Here is a 20,219-nt window from a genome sequence, read left to right as displayed (position 1 = left end):
CTCTGTCTCCGTGTCTCTGTGTCTCTGTGTCTCCATGTCTCTCTCTGTGTCTCTGTGTCTCACCGGGATAGAAGTCAGGGATAGCCAGGACGCGTCTACGTCTCTCCATGTCTCTCTCTGTCTCCGTGTCTCTCTCTGTCTCCGTGTCTCTTTGTCTCCGTGTCTCTCTGTCTCCGTATCTCTCTCTGTCTCCGTGTCTCTCTCTGTCTCCGTGTCTCCGTGTCTCCGTGTCTCTGTGTCTCCGTGTCTCTCTCTGTCTCCGTGTCTCCGTGTCTCTGTGTCTCCGTGTCTCTCTCTGTCTCCGTGTCTCTGTGTCTCTGTGTCTCCGTGTCTCTCTCTGTCTCTGTGTCTCTTACTGTCTCTCTGTCTCCGTGTCTCTGTGTCTCTGTGTCTCCGTATCTCTCTCTGTCTCTCTGTCTCCATGTCTCTCTCTCTCTGTCTCCATGTCTCTCTCTCTCTGTCTCACTCTCTGTCTCCATGTCTCCGTGTCTCTGTGTCTCCGTATCTCTCTCTGTCTCCATGTCTCTGTGTCTCCATGTCTCTCTCTCTCTCTGTCTCACTCTCTGTCTCCGTGTCTCTGTGTCTCCCTGTCTCCATGTCTCTCTCTCTCTGTCTCACTCTCTGTCTCCATGTCTCCGTGTCTCTCTCTATGTCTCCGTATCTCTCTCTGTCTCCGTGTCTCTGTGTCTCCGTATCTCTCTCTGTCTCTCTGTCTCCATGTCTCCATGTCTCCGTGTCTCTCTCTCTCTCTATGTCTCCGTATCTCTCTCTGTCTCCGTGTCTCTGTGTCTCCCTGTCTCCGTATCTCTCTGTCTCTCTGTCTCCATGTCTCTGTGTCTCCATGTCTCTCTCTCTCTGTGTCTCCGTGTCTCACCGGGATAGAAGGCTGGGATAGCCAGGACGCGTCTGCGTCTCTCCATGTCTGTATCTCTGTCTCCATGTCTCCGTGTCTCTCTCTCTGTCTCTGTGTCTCCGTGTCTCTCTCTCTCTCTGTGTCTCTCTGTCTCCGTGTCTCACCGGGAAAGAAGTCTGGGATAGCCAGGACACGTCTGCGTCTCTCCATGTCTCTCTCTGTCTCCGTGTCTCTCTCTCTCTGTCTCACTCTGTGTCTCCGTGTCTCTGTGTCTCCGTCTCTCTCTGTCTCCGTGTCTCACCAGGATAGAAGTCAGGGATAGCCAGGACGCGTCTACGTCTCTCCATGTCTCTCTCTCTCTCTCTGTCTCCGTGTCTCTGTGTCTCTGTCTCCGTGTCTCTCTCTGTCTCACCGGGATAGAAGTCTGGGATATCCAGGACACGTCTGCGTCTCTCCATGTCTCTCTCCATGTCTTTCTCTCTCTGTCTCTCTGTCTCCGTGTCTCTGTCTCACCAGGATAGAAGTCAGGGATATCCAGGACACGTCTACGTGTCTCCATGTCTCTCTCTGTGTCTCTCTCTGTCTCTCTGTCTCCGTGTCTCTGTCTCACCAGGATAGAAGTCTGGGATATCCAGGACGCGTCTGCGTGTCTCCATGTCTCTGTCTGTGTCTCTGTGTCTCACCGGGATAGAAGTCTGGGATATCCAGGACGTGTCTACGTCTCTCCATGTCTCTCTCTCTGTCTCTGTGTCTCTGTCTCACCAGGATAGAAGTCAGGGATATCCAGGACACGTCTACGTGTCTCCATGTCTCTCTCTCTCTCTCTCTGTCTCTCTGTGTCTCCATGTCTCATCGGGATAGAAGTCAGGGATATCCAGGACGCGTCTGCGTCTCTCCATGTCTCTGTCTGTGTCTCTCTCACTCTGTGTCTCACCGGGATAGAAGTCAGGGATATCCAGGACACGTCTGCGTCTCTCCATGTCTCTCTCTGTCTCTCTGTCTCCATGTCTCTGTCTCTGTGTCTCTGTCTCTGTGTCTCTGTCTCACCGGGATAGAAGTCAGGGATAGCCAGGACACGTCTGCGTCTCTCCATGTCTCTGCGCTGGAGGTGGAACAGCAGGGGGTTCGTGCGGCTCGGAGGGCGGATGAACTCAGGGCTGAGTCTCCTGGGAGACACGGGGAGAGAGCGAGAGACAAACAGGGAGACACAGACACACAGAGACAAACAGGGAGACAGAGACAGGGGGAGAGCGAGAGGCGAACGAGGAGACAGAGAGACACAGAGAGAAAGAGACAAACAGGGAGACAGAGAGACAGAGACAAACGGGGAGACAGAGAGACACAGAGAGAAAGAGACAAACAGGGAGAGACAGGGGGAGAGCGAGAGGCGAACAGAGAAACACAGAGAGACACAGAGAGCGAGAGACAAACAGGGAGACAGAGAGACACAGAGAAAAACAGAGAGAGATAGACAGGGAGAGAGCGAGAGACACACAGGGAGACAGAGAGACACAGAGACAAACAGGGAGACAGAGAGACACAGAGACAAACAGGGAGACAGAGAGACACAGAGACACAGAGAGACACAGAGAGACACAGAGAGACACAGAGACAAACAGGGAGAGACAGGGGGAGAGCGAGAGGCGAACGAGGAGACAGAGAGACACAGAGAGAAAGAGACAAACAGGGAGACAGAGAGACAGAGACAAACGGGGAGACAGAGAGACACAGAGAGAAAGAGACAAACAGGGAGAGACAGGGGGAGAGCGAGAGGCGAACAGAGAGACACAGAGAGACACAGAGAGCGAGAGACAAACAGGGAGACACGGGGAGAGAGCGAGAGACAAACGGGGAGACAGAGAGACACAGAGACAAACAGAGAGAGATAGACAGGGAGAGAGCGAGAGACAAACAGGGAGACAGAGAGACACAGAGACAAACAGGGAGACAGAGAGACACAGAGACAAACAGGGAGACAGAGAGACACAGAGAGACACAGAGAGATACAGAGACAAACAGGGAGAGACAGGGGGAGAGCGAGAGGCGAACAGAGAGACACAGAGACACAGAGACAAACAGGGAGAGACAGGGGGAGAGCGAGAGACAAACAGAGAGACAGAGAGACACAGAGACAAACAGGGAGAGACAGGGGGAGAGCGAGAGGCGAACAGAGAGACACAGAGACACAGAGACAAACAGGGAGAGACAGGGGGAGAGCGAGAGACAAACAGAGAGACAGAGAGAGAGACACAGAGAGAGATGGTTAAGCAAGCTGCCGAAACTGGTCCAGAGTGCGTGTGTGAGTGTGTGTGAGTGTGTGTGTGTGTGTTTAACTCGTGGTTTCGTGGTAATTAATTGAAGGTGAAGGGGTTACCAGCCCCTCGCACCCGTCCAGAGCCCCCGTTTAGCCCCTGTGGTGGACACATATGCCATGAGGGGAGGAGCCAATCAAAATTGGATCTCCCCCCACAGCGCTGTCCACGACAGAGTTGCCCGTCCGGCACCGCGAGGAGGTAGGGGGTTGTTTTGCCGGTACCGCCTGGATCTATGCGGCATTCAGGAGGTCCGGTGGACCGGTTCTGGCTCCTGCCACCATGAGGGGTGGACAGTCCTCTACTCGGGGCAGCAGACTGCCAAACAACAGGGTGTGGGTCTTCTTTTGAACAAAAGAATGAAGGGGGCGTGGGAGCGTGGCGGTGAGGTGTGGGAAGCTGTAAGCCCCAGGCTACTTTGGGCTCGCCTTCCCATCAACCGGAGGCGAGGAATGGTGGTCGTGGTTACTTATGCCCCCACCAAAGATGAACATCCGTAGAGGGATGCAGGCAAAGCCGATGAGTCAGATGCCTTCTATGACCTCCTGTCACAGGTGCTGGCTAAAGTGGCCCCTCGGGATAGAGTCATCATGTTGGGTGACTTCAATGCCCGAGTTGGTCATGATACTGGCACCTGGTCTGGAGTGATTGGAGGGCATGGGCCAGATCAGCTCAATAACAACGGTAGGAGGCTGCTAGATTTTTGTGCAGCCCATGGGCTTGTAATTACCAACACGCTGTTCCGGCATCGGCGCATCCACACAACATCATGGATGCATGCCGGGTCCAAGCAAGAACATCTGCTGGACTACATAGTGACGGACCAGCGAATGCGAGCCCATGTCCTTGACACCAGGACCTACCGTGGAGCTGATCTGCCCTCTGACCATCGACTAGTCATCTGTAAGATGTGCCTGCCATTCTTCCACTCCGGTGGTGGGTGTACACCCAGGACCCCATTCCAACCTAAAGTGGCCTGGTCTCAGTTATCTGATGAAAGTTGCAAGCGAGAATTTCATCATCGCTTGCGGCTGGGATTGGCATCGTCCCCGACTCCTCCTGATGTCGAGGGTAAATGGGCTAGGTTTAGGACTGTGACTCATGCAGCTGCAATGGCTGCTTTGGGTACGCGGTCCAGACCTCCCCAGACACCCTGGCTGACAGAGGAGGTGTTCAGGATGGTTGAGAATATTTTTTTCTGTCCGTCTGCTACAGCAGAGGTGTAGGGAATTCCAACAAGACCTACATCTCTGCTTTATTGACCTAGTCAAGGCCTATGATACCATCAGTAGGCCTGGGCTCTGGGTCGTTCTTCGTGCTTTTGGAGTACCTGACCCTCTGCTCACAATCATTAAGGACCTTCATGATGGTGAGCGGGCCCGGGTAAAACTACGTGGCCGGGAGTCAGAGCCATTCCCTGTACACCTTGGGGTGCGACAGGGATGTCCTCTGGCTCCCACATTATTTAACATCTATTTTGACCACGTAGTTCGTGAAGCCTTCAATAGCTGTACCGGGGGAATCTCCATATGGTACAGATATAATGGGAGGCTAATCGATGCCCGGGTGCGGTCAAGGGATGGCTCCCTATTGCTCAACCACGTTATGTATGCTGATGATTTGGTAATAGCTGCTCAGTCAGAGGAGGAGTTGGAGACGCTGCTGCTGAGACTGGAGCGTGCCACTAAGAGGTGGGGCCTTACCATCAGCCCCACCAAAACTAAGCACCTGCCTGGGTATTTTGTACCATCGGACACTCCACTCCCACAACTCCCAATCGGTGATGGGGCAGTTGTGGAGAGAGTGGAGAGTTTCCCATACCTGGGCAGTGTGCTTATGACTGGCTCCAGTTTAACAGCAGAGGTCTCACTCCGAATCAGTCGAGCGGCAATATCTTTTCATCGGTTGCGTAACGCTGTGTGGAAGCTACCTGGTCTGTCGCTCCGCACTAAGCTTCAGGTCTTCTCGGCCACGGTCATTCCCTCCCTTCTCTACGCTTGCAAAACGTGGACCCCCCTAATGGAACATCTTCACCGGTTAGAAACATTTAGGCTGGCCTGCCTACGATCCATCCTGGGTTTAACCAGACTGGATTGTGTGAGGAGCTCACAAATCCTTGAAAGATCTGGGCAGGGTCCCATCGGTGAGCTCGTCCGGCAGGCAAGGCTGCGATGGCTGGGTCATGTAGCCCGCATGCCCAGCCACCGCATGCCGAAACAGCTTTTGTTTGGCCGGATTGAGGGGGCTAAGCGGGCGCGGCACGGGCTAGAGAAGAGATGGAGTGATGTGGTACAGGAGGACGTGGAGCTGAGTGGACTTGCCGATGACTGGTACCAGCGGTGTCAAGATCGGCCTCTGTGGAGGAGGCTCGTGAAGGATGCTACTGGGCAGTTGGAGGCAGTCGCCCTCCAACAACAACGGAGGGCGGAGGAGCGACGCTCACAACAGCGAGCGGAGCGCCGGGTGGCTAAAGCACAGCAGGTTGGCACAGTAGGGGGCACAGGTGGTGCATCAGCCAGTCATCTCAGTCAGTCGACCCGTGGCACCTGGGTCTGCCCCGTGACCTCCTGCCAGCGGGCGTTCGACACTTCACGTGGCCTCAGGGTGCACATAGCCTGGCACAAGCGTCGTGGTGACATCACCGCCACTTAGTGGCGAATGGCGGTTGTTGTTGTGTGTGTGTGAGTGTGTGGGTGTGTGAGTGTGTGGGTGTGTGAGTGTGTGAGTGTGTGAGTGTGTGTGTGTGAGTGTGTGGGTGAGTGTGTGTGTGAGTGTGTGAGTGTGTGTGTGAGTGTGTGTGAGTGTGTGTGTGAGTGTGTGGGTGTGTGAGTGTGTGGGTGTGTGAGTGTGTGGGTGTGTGAGTGTGTGAGTGTGTGTGAGTGTGTGAGTGTGTGTGTGAGTGAGTGTGTGTGAGTGTGTGTGTGAGTGTGTGGGTGTGTGAGTGTGTGTGTGTGAGTGTGTGTGTGAGTGTGTGTGAGTGTGTGTGTGAGTGTGTGGGTGAGTGTGTGTGTGAGTGTGTGTGTGAGTGTGTGTGTGAGTGTGTGTGTGAGTGAGTGTGTGAGTGTGTGAGTGTGTGTGTGAGTGTGTGTGTGTGAGTGTGTGTGTGAGTGAGTGTGTGAGTGAGTATGTGAGTGTGTGAGTGTGTGAGTGTGTGTGTGAGTGAGTGTGTGTGAGTGTGTGGGTGTGTGTGAGTGTGTGTGTGAGTGTGTGTGAGTGTGTGTGTGAGTGTGTGTGTGTGAGTGTGTGTGTGAGTGTGTGTGTGAGTGTGTGTGTGAGTGTGTGTGTGAGTGTGTGTGTGAGTGAGTGTGTGAGTGAGTGAGTGTGTGAGTGAGTGAGTGTGTGAGTGTGTGTGAGTGAGTGTGTGTGTGTGAGTGTGTGAGTGTGTGTGTGAGTGTGTGTGTGTGAGTGTGTGTGAGTGTGTGTGAGTGTGTGTGAGTGTGTGAGTGTGTGTGTGTGAGTGTGGGTGTGTGGGTGTGTGTGTGAGTGTGTGTGTGTGTGAGTGTGTGGGTGTGTGGGTGTGTGAGTGTGTGGGTGTGTGAGTGTGTGAGTGTGTGAGTGTGTGTGAGTGTGTGTGAGTGTGGGTGTGTGGGTGTGTGAGTGTGTGGGTGTGTGAGTGTGTGAGTGTGTGTGAGTGTGTGTGTGTGAGTGTGTGTGAGTGTGTGTGTGTGAGTGTGTGTGAGTGTGTGTGTGTGAGTGTGTGTGTGAGTGTGTGAGTGTGTGTATGTGTGTGAGTGTGCGTGGGTGTGTGAGTGTGTGTGTGTGAGTGTGTGTGTGTGTGAGTGTGTGTGAGTGTGTGGGTGTGTGAGTGTGTGTGTGTGAGTGTGTGTGAGTGTGTGTGTGAGTGTGTGAGTGTGTGAGTGTGTGTGAGTGTGTGTGAGTGTGTGGGTGTGTGAGTGTGTGTGAGTGTGTGGGTGTGTGGGTGTGTGGGTGGGTGTGTGGGTGTGTGTGTGTGAGTGTGTGAGTGTGTGTGAGTGTGTGTGTGTGAGTGTGTGTGAGTGTGTGTGTGAGTGTTGTTCAGGATGGTTGAGAAAAAGCGACAGGCCCACTGTCATCGGCTACAGAATCCCACGTCAGAGAATGAGGAGGCTTACCGCAGCCTTCGCTCGGAGGTTCGGAGAGCTGTGAGGCGCTGCAAGGATGGGTGGTGGTCGCGGGTTGCTGAGGAGATGGAGTCTGCCTCAGTGGCCCGTGATCACAAATCGCTATTTAACTCCATCAAAAAAGTAACCTGCAGCGCCACACCTATTACCATCATTAGGGGAAAAAACGGTGATCCAATTTCCGACCCCCAGGAACAGGTTCGGAGATTTGCTGAGCATTTCTGTGAGGTCCTGGGGGAGGGAAAATCCATCAGCCATGAAAACATCGTGGCACAAAGTGAGGATGACCCTGCTGAGGCTGCGGTGCCTCAAATATTGGATGAAGTCACCCCCTGTGAGTGGCTGGCTGAGGTGCCATCTCCTGAGGAAGTATTGACGGCGATCCGGAGTCTGAGACCAGGAAAGGCAGCGGGCAGAGATGATCTCCCAAGCGAAATGCTGAGGGAGGGTGGCGTTTGTGCACAGACTGCCCGATATGACATCATAACAACAGTCTGGACCACTGGACGGGTTCCGCAGGATTGGAAGGATGCCCTGGTGGTCCCCCTTTTTAAGAAGGGGGACCGCACAGACTGTAACAACTACAGGGGCATCTCACTCCTCAGTGTGCCGGGAAAGGTCCTGGCAAGGATTATTCAGCATCGCCTTGCCAGGCATGCTGAGGAGAGGCTTGCGGAGCCCCAATGCGGTTTCAGGAAAGGGCGGTCCTGCACAGATGCCATATTTTCTGTCCGTCTGCTACAGCAGAGGTGTAGGGAATTCCAACAAGACCTACATCTCTGCTTTATTGACCTGGTCAAGGCCTATGATACCATCAGTAGGCCTGGGCTCTGGGTCGTTCTTCGTGCTGTTGGAGTACCTGACCCTCTGCTCACGATCATTAAGGACCTTCATGATGGTGAGCGGGCCCGGGTAAAACTACGTGGCCGGGAGTCAGAGCCATTCCCTGTACACCTTGGGGTGCGACAGGGATGTCCTCTGGCTCCCACATTATTTAACATCTATTTTGACCACGTAGTTCGTGAAGCCTTCAATAGCTGTACCGGGGGAATCTCCATATGGTACAGATATAATGGGAGGCTAATCGATGCCCGGGTGCGGTCAAGGGATGGCTCCCTATTGCTCAACCACGTTATGTATGCTGATGACTTGGTAATAGCTGCTCAGTCAGAGGAGGAGTTGGAGACGCTGCTGCTGAGACTGGAGCGTGCCACTAAGAGGTGGGGCCTTACCATCAGCCCCACCAAAACTAGGCACCTGCCTGGGTATTTTGTACCATCGGACACTCCACCCCCACAACTCCCAATCGGTGATGGGGCAGTTGTGGAGAGAGTGGAGAGTTTCCCATACCTGGGCAGTGTGCTTATGACTGGCTCCAGTTTAACAGCAGAGGTCTCACTCCGAATCAGTCGAGCAGCAATATCTTTTCATCGGTTGCGTAACGCTGTGTGGAAGCTACCTGGTCTGTCGCTCCGCACTAAGCTTCAGGTCTTCTCGGCCACGGTCATTCCCTCCCTTCTCTACGCTTGCGAAACGTGGACCCCCCTAATGGAACATCTTCGCCGGTTAGAAACATTTAGGCTGGCCTGCCTACGATCCATCCTGGGTTTAACCAGACTGGATTGTGTGAGGAGCTCACAAATCCTTGAAAGATCTGGGCAGGGTCCCATCGGTGAGCTCCTCCGGCAGGCAAGGCTGCGATGGCTGGGTCATGTAGCCCGCATGCCCAGCCACCGCATGCCGAAACAGCTTTTGTTTGGCCGGATTGAGGGGGCTAAGCGGGCGCGGCACGGGCTAGAGAAGAGATGGAGTGATGTGGTACAGGAGGACGTGGAGCTGAGTGGACTTGCCGATGACTGGTACCAGCGGTGTCAAGATCGGCCTCTGTGGAGGAGGCTCGTGAAGGATGCTACTGGGCAGTTGGAGGCAGTCGCCCTCCAACAACAACGGAGGGCGGAGGAGCGACGCTCACAACAGCGAGCGGAGCGCCGGGTGGCTAAAGCACAGCAGGTTGGCACAGTAGGGGGCACAGGTGGTGCATCAGCCAGTCATCTCAGTCAGTCGACCCGTGGCACCTGGGTCTGCCCCGTGACCTCCTGCCAGCGGGCGTTCGACACTTCACGTGGCCTCAGGGTGCACATAGCCTGGCACAAGCGTCGTGGTGACGTCACCGCCACTTAGTGGCGAATGGCGGTTGTTGTTGTTGTTGTTGAGTGTGTGAGTGTGTGTGAGTGTGTGTGAGTGTGTGTGTGAGTGTGTGTGAGTGTGTGTGAGTGTGTGTGAGTGTGTGTGTGAGTGTGTGGGTGTGTGGGTGTGTGAGTGTGTGGGTGTGTGTGAGTGTGTGTGTGTGTGAGTGTGTGTGTGTGTGAGTGTGTGAGTGTGTGTGAGTGTGTGAGTGTGTGTGAGTGTGTGTGTGTGAGTGTGTGTGAGTGTGTGTGTGAGTGTGTGAGTGTGTGAGTGTGTGAGTGTGTGTGAGTGTGTGTGAGTGTGTGTGAGTGTGTGTGTGAGTGTGTGAGTGTGTGGGTGTGTGGGTGTGTGAGTGTGTGGGTGTGTGAGTGTGTGTGGGTGTGTGAGTGTGTGTGTGTGAGTGTGTGGGTGTGTGAGTGTGTGAGTGTGTGGGTGTGTGTGTGTGAGTGAGTGTGTGGGTGTGTGAGTGTGTGGGTGTGTGTGTGTGTGAGTGTGTGGGTGTGTGTGTGGGTGTGTGTGTGAGTGTGTGTGTGAGTGTGTGTGTGTGTGAGTGTGTGTGTGAGTGTGTGTGTGAGTGTGTGGGTGTGTGAGTGTGTGGGTGTGCCTACGATCCACCCTGGGTTTAGCCTGCAGACTGGATTGTGTGAGGAGCTCACAAATCCTTGAAAGATCTGGGCAGGGTCCCATCGGTGAGCTCCTCCGGCGGGCAAGGCTGCGTTGGCTGGGTCAGGTAGCCCGCATGCCCAGCCACCGCATGCCGAAACAGCTTTTGTTCGGCCGGATCGAGGGGGCTAAGCGGGCGCGGCACGGGCTAGAGAAGAGATGGAGTGATGTGGTACAGGAGGACGTGGAGCTGGGTGGACTTGCCGATGACCGGTACTAGCGGTGTCAAGATCGACCTCTGTGGAAGAGGCTCGTGAAGGACGCTACTGGGCAGTTGGAGGCAGTCGCCCTCCAACAACAACGGAGGGCGGAGGAGCGACACTCACAACAACGAGCGGAGCGCCGGGTGGCTAAAGCACAGCAGGTTGCCACAGTAGGGGGCACAGGTGGTGCATCAGCCAGTCATCTCGGTCAGTCGACCCGTGGCACCTGGGTCTGCCCCGTGACCTCCTGCCAGCGGGCGTTCGACACTTCACGTGGCCTCAAGGTGCACATGGCCTGGCACAAGCGTCGTGGTGATGTCACCGCCACCTAGTGGCGAATGGCGGTTGTTGTGCGAGTATGTCCCTATGTGTGTGTGTGAGTATGTCCCTATGTGTGTGTGTGAGTATGTCCCTATGTCTGTGTGTGTGTGTCTCTATATCTTTCTTTGTGTGTCTCTGTCTATCTGTGTGTGTCTCACGTCTCTATGGCGTCTCTGCCCTGATCTGGGTCCCTATCTCTGTGGATGTGTGGGTATATCCTCGTGTGTACCTCTGTCTCTCTAGATATCTATGTGCGTGTCTCTGTCTGTGTGTTTCCGTATCTGTGTGTCTGTGTGTGTCTCTGTTTATATATCTGTGTGTCTGTGTGTGTCTGTGTGTGTCTCTGTATATATATCTGTGTGTGTCTCTGTATATATCTATCTGTGTGTGTCTGTGTGTGTCTCTGTATATATATCTGTGTGTGTCTCTGTATATATATGTGTGTGTATATATGTATATGTGTATCTGCGTGTGTCTCTGTATATATGTATATGCGTGTGTCTGTATGTATATATATCTATCTGTGTGTCTGTGTGTGTGTCTCTGCATGTATATGTGTGTCTGTATATATATATCTGTATATATCTATCTGTGTGTGTCTGTGTGTGTCTCTGTATATATCTCTATCTGTGTGTGTCTGTGTGTGTCTGTATATATCTCTCTGTGTGTGTCTCTGTATATATGTGTATCTGTGTGTGTCTCTGTATATATATGTGTGTGTCTGTGTGTATATATATCTATCTGTGTGTCTGTGTGTGTCTGTGTATATATGTATATGTGTATCTGCGTGTGTCTGTGTCTCTGTATATATGTATATGTGTATCTGTGTGTGTCTCTGTATGTATATGTGTGTGTATATATGTATATATGTGTATCTGCGTGTGTCTCTGTATATATGTGTGTGTGTCTGTGTCTCTGTATATATGTGTATCTGTGTGTGTCTCTGTATATATGTGTGTCTCTGTATATATGTATCTGTGTGTGTCTCTGTATGTATATGTGTGTGTGTATATATGTATGTATGTGTATCTGTATATGTCTGTTTGCATGTATATGTGTGTGTCTGTATATGTGTATATGTGTATCTGCGTGTGTCTGTGTGTGTCTCTGTATATATGTGTGTATCTGTGTGTCTCTGTATGTATATGTGTGTCTCTGTATGTATATGTGTGTGTCTCTGTATGTATATGTGTGTGTCTCTGTATGTATATGTGTGTGTCTCTGTATGTATATGTGTGTGTCTCTGTATGTATATGTGTGTGTCTCTGTATATATGTGTGTGTCTGTGTGTCTCTGTATGTATCTGTGTATATATATGTGTGTCTCTGTATATATGTGTGTGTCTGTGTGTGTCTCTGTATATATGTGTGTGTATATATGTGTCTCTGTATATATATGTGTGTGTCTGTGTGTGTCTCTGAATGTATATGTGTGTGTCTCTGTATGTATGTGTGTGTCTCTGTATATATGTGTGTGTCTGTGTGTGTCTCTGTATGTATATGTGTGTCTCTGTATATATGTGTGTGTCTGTGTGTGTCTCTGTATGTATATGTGTGTCTCTGTATATATGTGTGTGTCTGTGTGTGTCTCTGTATGTATATGTGTGTCTCTGTATATATGTGTGTGTCTGTGTGTGTCTCTGTATATATGTGTGTGTGTGTATCTGCGTGTGTCTCACGTCTCCTGGGCATCTCTGCTCTGCTCTGGGTCGACGAGCACCGGCCTCCGTGGAGCCTGGAACCCTCCCGGCCCCGCCGCTGTAGCAGGGCCCCCCCCCACGTCCCCATCCACAGGGGGGCCACCACCCCCCACGTCCCCATCCACAGGGGGGCCCCCCACGGCGGCGGCGGCCGCACGCACGCACCCAGACGCGGTGGTGAAGGCTCGCAGTGAGCCTGAGAGACACAGGGAGGAGACACGGTGAGCCTGAGACACAGGGAGACTGAGACACAGGGAGGAGACACGGTGAGCCTGAGACACAGGGAGTCTGAGACACAGGGAGTCTGAGACACAGGAAGCCTGAGACACAGGGAGTCTGAGACACGGTGAGCCTGAGACACAGGGAGTCTGAGAGACACAGGGAGTCTGAGAGACACAGGGAGACTGAGACACGGTGAGCCTGAGACACAGGGAGTCTGAGACACAGGGAGTCTGAGACACAGGGAGTCTGAGACACGGTGAGCCTGAGACACAGGGAGTCTGAGACACAGGGAGTCTGAGACACAGGGAGCCTGAGACACAGGGAGACTGAGACACAGGGAGTCTGAGACACGGTGAGCCTGAGACACAGGGAGACTGAGACACGGTGAGGAGACAGGGTGAGCCTGAGACACAGGGAGCCTGAGACACAGGGAGCCTGAGAGACACAGGGAGCCTGAGACACAGGGAGTCTGAGACACAGGGAGTCTGAGACACAGGGAGTCTGAGACACGGTGAGCCTGAGACACAGGGAGTCTGAGACACAGGGAGTCTGAGACACAGGGAGTCTGAGACACAGGGAGTCTGAGACACGGGAGTCTGAGACACGGAGTCTGAGACAGGGAGTCTGAGACACAGGGAGTCTGAGACACAGGGAGTCTGAGACACAGGGAGTCTGAGACACAGGGAGGAGACATGGTGAGCCTGAGGAACACAGGCACATGTAGGGAGACACAGGGAGCCTGAGACACAGGGAGTCTGAGACACAGGGAGTCTGAGACACAGGGAGTCTGAGACAGGGAGAGACCGGGAGTCTGAGACACAGGGAGACGTAGGGAGACACAGGGAGTCTGAGACACAGGGAGATGCAGAGAGACACAGGGAGTCTGAGACACAGGGAGGAGACACGGTGAGCCTGAGACACAGGGAGTCTGAGAGACACAGGGAGACACAGAGAGACACAGGGAGGAGACACGGTGAGCCTCAGGAACACAGGGATATGTAGGGAGACACAGGGAGTCTGAGACACGGAGTCTGAGACACAGGGAGTCTGAGACACAGGGAGTCTGAGACACAGGGAGTCTGAGACACAGGGAGTCTGAGACACAGGGAGTCTGAGACACAGGGAGTCTGAGACAGGGAGAGACCGGGAGACACAGGGAGTCTGAGACACAGGGAGACGTAGGGAGACACAGGGAGACGCAGAGAGACACAGGGAGTCTGAGACACAGTGAGCCTGAGACACAGTGAGACACAGTGAGACACAGTGAGACAGTGAGACAGTGAGACACAGAGAGACACAGTGAAACACAGAGAGCCTGAGTCACAGTGAGCCTGAGACACAGTGAGTCACACTGAGAGACAGTGAGACACAGTGAGACACAGAGAGACACACTGAGACACAGTGAGACAGAGTGAGACACAGTGAGACACAGTGAGACACTGAGACAGTGAGCCTGAGACACAGTGAGACACTGAGACACAGTGAGACACTGTGAGGCAGTGAGACACAGTGAGACACAGAGAGACACAGTGAGACACAGAGAGACACAGTGAGACACTGAGACACAGTGAGACACTGAGACAGTGAGACACAGTGAGACACAGAGAGACACAGTGAGACACAGTGAGACACAGAGAGACACAGTGAGACACTGAGACAGTGAGCCTGAGACACAGTGAGCCTGAGACACAGTGAGACACTGTGAGGCAGTGAGACACAGTGAGACACAGAGAGACACACTGAGACACAGTGAGATAGTGAGAGACAGTGAGACACTGAGAGACAGTGAGACACAGTGAGACACAGAGAGACAGTGAGACACAGTGAGACAGTGAGACACAGAGAGACAGTGAGACACAGAGAGACACTGAGACACAGTGAGTCACAGTGAGACACAGCGACACAGTGAGACACAGTGAGACACAGTGAGTCACAGTGAGTCACAGTGAGACACAGAGAGACACAGTGAGACAACTTCTTTGGTTCTTTCGGTAAAGTCACCACGTAGAATGAGAATAAAATAATAAATTGATAAAATAAAATAACACAATAATATTCTCACGACGTTTCGGCCAAAACACAAGCGGCCTTCATCAGGTGAAGGGACGAGACTGTCTGGAGGACAGCGCTGGAGCGAAAAAAGCCACGTTCAGATCACGACCTTTAAGCTGTGTGAGAAGAAACAAAGCGCCTTGACAAAGGAGACACAGAGAGACACACTGAGACACCGTGAGACACTAAGACACACTGAGACACAGTGAGACACAGAGAGACACAGTGAGACACAGAGAGACACAGTGAGACACAGAGAGACAGTGAGACACACTGAGACACAGTGAGACACAGTGAGACAGTGAGACACAGTGGGACACAGTGAGCCTGAGACGCAGTGAGCCTGAGACACAGTGAGACACAGTGAGGCAGTGAGACACAGTGAGGCAGTGAGACACAGTGAGACACTGAGACAGAGACACAGTGAGACACAGAGAGACAGTGAGACACAGAGAGCCTGAGACACAGTGAGACACAGGGAGTCTGAGACACAGTGAGACACAGTGAGACACTGAGACACAGTGAGTCACACTGAGACACAGTGAGACACAGAGAGACACAGAGAGACACAGAGACACACTGAGACACAGAGAGACACAGTGAGACACAGTGAGACACAGAGAGACACAGAGAGACACAGAGACACACTGAGACACAGAGAGACACAGTGAGACACAGTGAGACACAGAGAGACACAGTGAGACACACTGAGACACAGAGAGACACAGTGAGACACAGTGACACAGTGAGACACAGAGAGACACATTGAGACACAGAGAGCCGGAGTAACAGTAAGCCTGAGACACAGTGAGTCACACTGAGACACAGTGAGACACAGAGAGACACAGAGAGACACACTGAGACACAGAGAGACACAGTGAGACACAGTGACACAGTGAGACACAGAGAGACACAGTGAGACAGAGACACAGTGAGACACAGAGAGCCTGAGTCACAGTAAGCCTGAGACACAGTGAGTCACACTGAGACACAGTGAGACACAGGGAGTCTGAGACACAGTGAGACACAGTGAGACACTGAGACACAGTGAGTCACACTGAGACACAGTGAGACACAGAGAGACACAGAGAGACACAGAGACACACTGAGACACAGAGAGACACAGTGAGACACAGTGAGACACAGAGAGACAGTGAGACACAGTGAGACAGTGAGACACAGAGAGACAGTGAGACACAGAGAGACACTGAGACACAGTGAGTCACAGTGAGACACAGCGACACAGTGAGACACAGTGAGACACAGTGAGTCACAGTGAGACACAGAGAGACACAGAGAGACACAGAGACACACTGAGACAGAGAGACACAGTGAGACACAGTGAGACACAGAGAGACACAGTGAGACACACTGAGACACAGAGAGACACAGTGAGACACAGTGACACAGTGAGACACAGAGAGACACAGTGAGACACAGAGAGCCGGAGTCACAGTAAGCCTGAGACACAGTGAGTCACACTGAGACACAGAGAGACACAGAGAGACACAGTGAGACACACTGAGACACAGAGAGACACAGTGAGACACAGTGAGACAGTGAGACACACTGAGACACAGTGAGACAGAGACACAGTGAGACACAGAGAGCCTGAGTCACAGTAAGCCTGAGACACAGTGAGTCACACTGAGACACAGTGAGACACAGAGAGACACAGAGAGACACAGTGAGACACAGTGAGACACAGTGAGACACACTGAGACACAGAGAGACACAGAGACACACTGAGACACAGAGACACAGAGAGACACAGTGAGACACTGAGACACACTGAGACACAGAGAGACACTGAGACACACTGAGACACAGAGAGACACAAATACAAAGACCCTCCTCCATCCCCAGTTGTCGCCGTAAACTGTTGGGGCAAGCTCCGTGAGCGAGTGGAAGCGCGAGAAGCGGCGCCGATTGACTTGGCGAAGAGCCCACGGCAATAAATAACAAATAGCGACATTGAGAGGTGGCAGAGGAGGAGTGGGGGCGAGGTGGTGGAGTGGGGGCGAGGTGGTGGAGTGGAGTGGTGGAGTGGTGGTGGAGGAGTGGGGGCGAGTTGGTGGTGGAGTGGGGTGGGGGCGAGGTGGTGGAGTGGCGGCGAGGTGGTGGAGTGGAGTGGGGGCGAGGTGGTGGAGTGGTGGAGGAGTGGTGGTGGTGTGGTGGTGGAGTGGTGGTGGAGTGGAGTGGTGGTGGAGTGGAGTGGTGGTGGAGTGGTGGTGGAGTGGAGGAGTGGTGGAGGAGTGGTGGAGTGGTTGAGTGGTGGTGTGGTGGAGTGGTGGTGGAGTGGTGTGGTGGTGGAGGAGTGGTGGTGGAGTGGTGGTGGAGGAGTGGTGGTGGAGTGGTGGTGGTGTGGTGGAGTGGTGGTGGAGTGGTGGAGTGGTGGAGTGGTGGTGTGGTGGAGTGGAGTGGTGGAGTGGTGGTGGAGTGGAGTGGTGGAGTGGTTGAGCGGTGGTGGAGTGGTGGTGGAGTGGTTGAGTGGTGGTGTGGTGGAGTGGTGTGGTGGAGGAGTGGTGGAGGAGTGGTGGTGGAGTGGTGGTGGAGTTGTGGTGGAGTGGTGGTGTGGTGGAGTGGTGGTGGAGTGGTGGAGTGGTGGTGGAGTGGTGGTGGAGTGGTGGTGTGGTGGAGTGGAGTGGTGGTGGAGTGGAGTGGTGGAGTGGTGGTGGAGTGGTTGAGTGGTGGTGTGGTGGAGTGGTGGTGGAGTGGTTGAGTGGTGGTGTGGTGGAGTGGTGGTGGAGTGGAGGAGTGGTGGTGGAGTGGAGTGGTGGTGGAGTGGAGTGGTGGTGGAGTGGAGTGGTGGAGGAGTGGAGTGGTGGAGGAGTGGAGTGGTGGTGGAGTGGTGGTGGAGTGGTTGAGTGATGGTGTGGAGGAGTGGTGGTGGAGTGGAGGAGTGGTGGAGTGGTGGAGTGGTGGTGGAGTGATGGAGTGGTGGTGGTGTGGGCAGTCCCCGCTCCCGGCCGTCTTTGTCTCCCTCCCCGCCGCCACTGACCGCGTCTCGCCGCGTGCAGCACGAGGGCAGCCATCGCTCCGTGACCTTTGTGCGACCCCACGCCTCCACTTCCGGGAGAAGGGAGGAAGAGGCGGGGCTGTACGCGAAGGGGGCGGGGCCTAGTCGGTGGGGGCGGGGCTTATATGATGGTGGGCGGGGCCTAGCGGATAACGATGTGCCACGCGGGATGACTGAGTTGATGATATTCTTGGTTCTTTCGGTAAAGTCACCGCGTGGAAGGGAAACGATAAAATAATAATAAAAATATAAAACAATAAAATTATCACGACGTTTCGACTGCAACACAAGCAATCATCATCATCAGGTGTGAAAACCACAGCAAGAAATTTTGAAAAAAGTGGCGTTTTTTTTTAACGTTAGCACCACGGAGAGCGATTTGACAGCTTGTTCAGATGGACGAGCCCATCTATGTTCGGAAAAGAGGAGGCGGGGAGACGAAAAGTTAATGTTTGCTGTCTGAAAGCCACCGTAAGCGTGAACAATCAATTAAGACCTGAAATGGTTTATCAAATCCTTCCAATGATTGCTAAGCCCAGAATCCATCTTCTCGGTTGAAATTGTCTCTGCGCTTGTACATGTGGATAGCCTCGTGAACGAATCTCTCACGGTAGCCAGATGGCTTGCAGAGAGTTGATGATGGCCGGCGGCAGATGCTCCGCTTCTAAGCAACTTTCAGTTTTCAGTTTCATTTATTCGGTTCTAGCTTTTACTGCCCGGCTTCGCCCGGGACTTGGATTCACCACGGCCGGCCGCCTTTGTCTCCCCAGTGGCGATGTTCACACACAGCACAGCAGTTACTCGTTTTGAGGCTGAGTCGACCTAGGGGAGGCCCAGGACCGGCTGAAATAATCGTCACTGGTGTTGGCCGTGAGCGGGAATCGAACCCGGGTCGCCGGGTTCATAGCGCAGCGTAGCGCTGACCGCTACTACACTACTAAAAATAAAAGTATATTTTTTATTATTTTATTGTTTCCCTTCTACGTGACTTCACCGAAAGAACCAAGACTATAATAGGATTTCCCTTGTAGATTTGAAGTTATTTCGGTGACGGACGCTGGTGCTGCGCCCGGAACGTCGTGATTTAATTTAAATTCTATGCTAATTCCTTTGTCAAGGCGCTTTGTCGCTTCTCACACAGCTTAAAGGTCGCGATCTGTGCGTGGCTTTTTTCGCTCCAGCGCTGTCCTCCAGACAGTCTCGTCCCTTTACCTTGATGAAGGCCGCTTGTGTTGTGGCCGAAACGTCGTGAGAATATTATTGTGTTATTTTATTTAATCAATTTATTATTTTATTCTCATTCTACGTGGTGGTCACTTTACCGAAAGAACCAAAGAAGATTAATTTAGTTGTTTTCATTTATTTTATTATATTTTGACCTACGTGACTTTACCGAAGAAAAAACAGAGTATGAATCCTTGCAGTCACGAAAGCTTCAAATCTAGAATTTATTTATTTCTGTTCGTTATTTTAATTTTATTATTACTCTTTAATTTAATTTTATTTCGTCACCTACGAGATTTTACCGAAAGAACCAAAGAGTATGAAAAGGGTTTCCCCTTTTTTTCTGGCAACAAAGGAGCTGTGTTGAGATGTTTAAACACTAAACGGGAACCTTTTACAAGATTCATGTCACTGCATTGGCGTCCTCTCGTCTAAGGGGCCGTCCATAAATGACGTCACGCACCTGGGGGGGGGGAGGGGAGGGGGTGACAGACATCTGTGACGATGCGTGACGAGGGGGGGGAGAGAGATGTGACGTCACATCAAAGTGCGCAAATTTAAATAAATACAGACAACACGTTCTACTTAATTAAATAGACTTTGTTTAAATAAATGTTTTCTCCTACAACATCAGAGTGCAGCGCCACATTAAATACGCACTACAATGACAACAATAGTTTACAGCCATTTGAAGCCTATTATTGGTTCTTGCGGTAAGAAGGGAAACAATAAAATCATAAAAATATAAAACAATACAATTCTCACGACGTTTCGACTGCAACACAAGAAGCAATCATCATCAGGTGTGAAAACCACAACAATAAAAATTTAAAAGTGGCGTTTTTATTTTTAACGTTAGCACCACGGAGAGCGATTTTTTAAAGCATGTTTTATTTGGGGGGGGGGGCAGAGCTTTGTGACGTCATATTTGAGGGGGGGGTCTGACTTTTTGTGACGCCGTGTGACGACGGGGAGGGGGTCAAAAAATCGCGTGACGTCATTTATGGACGGCCCCTTATACATCTCAACGTTCATCCTACAAAGTCCCGTGACAACGGGTGAACACAAACAAATAGACAAAACTACTGTTGTAGTTTTGTCCTCCAGACAGTCTCGTCCCCTTCACCTGATGAAGGTCGCTTGTGTTGTGGCCGAAACGTCGTGAGAATATTATTGTGTTATTTTATTTTATTAATTTATTTTTTCTCATTCTACGTGGTGGTGACTTTACCGAAAGAACCAAAGAAGATGAATCCTTGCAGTCACGAAAGCTTTAAATCGAAATTCAATTTCCCTGCACAAGAATGCGGGGTAAAGCGTTGTGGGTTCACAGCTATTCATTAACATGCTTCTGAAGGGCAGGG

At 52.3% G+C, this 20,219-nt stretch overlaps 1 protein-coding gene across 1 annotated transcript in view; it reads right to left on the bottom strand.

Moving 5' to 3' along the window:
- MRPL19 (mitochondrial ribosomal protein L19) overlaps positions 1-17,721 on the bottom strand; it is a 30,663-nt gene extending 12,942 nt beyond the window's left edge. The window contains exons 1-3 of the mRNA XM_032978406.2: positions 17,614-17,721; positions 12,318-12,534; positions 1,901-2,019 (exon numbers count right to left, since the gene is read on the bottom strand). Coding sequence (XP_032834297.2) covers positions 1,901-2,019; positions 12,318-12,534; positions 17,614-17,647 — 370 coding nt within the window. The 5' untranslated portion in view covers positions 17,648-17,721. The remainder of the gene's footprint in view (positions 1-1,900; positions 2,020-12,317; positions 12,535-17,613) is intronic.
- Positions 17,722-20,219: the final 2,498 nt, after the last annotated feature.

This window comes from Petromyzon marinus, chromosome 66 (assembly GCF_048934315.1).
Source record: "Petromyzon marinus isolate PM22_M1 ecotype Great Lakes invasive population chromosome 66, UKy_Petmar_22M1.pri1.0, whole genome shotgun sequence".
NCBI lineage: Eukaryota > Metazoa > Chordata > Hyperoartia > Petromyzontiformes > Petromyzontidae > Petromyzon > Petromyzon marinus.
Note: the sequence above shows the minus strand (reverse complement) of the source record. Positions and strands in the feature narration are given on the sequence as shown.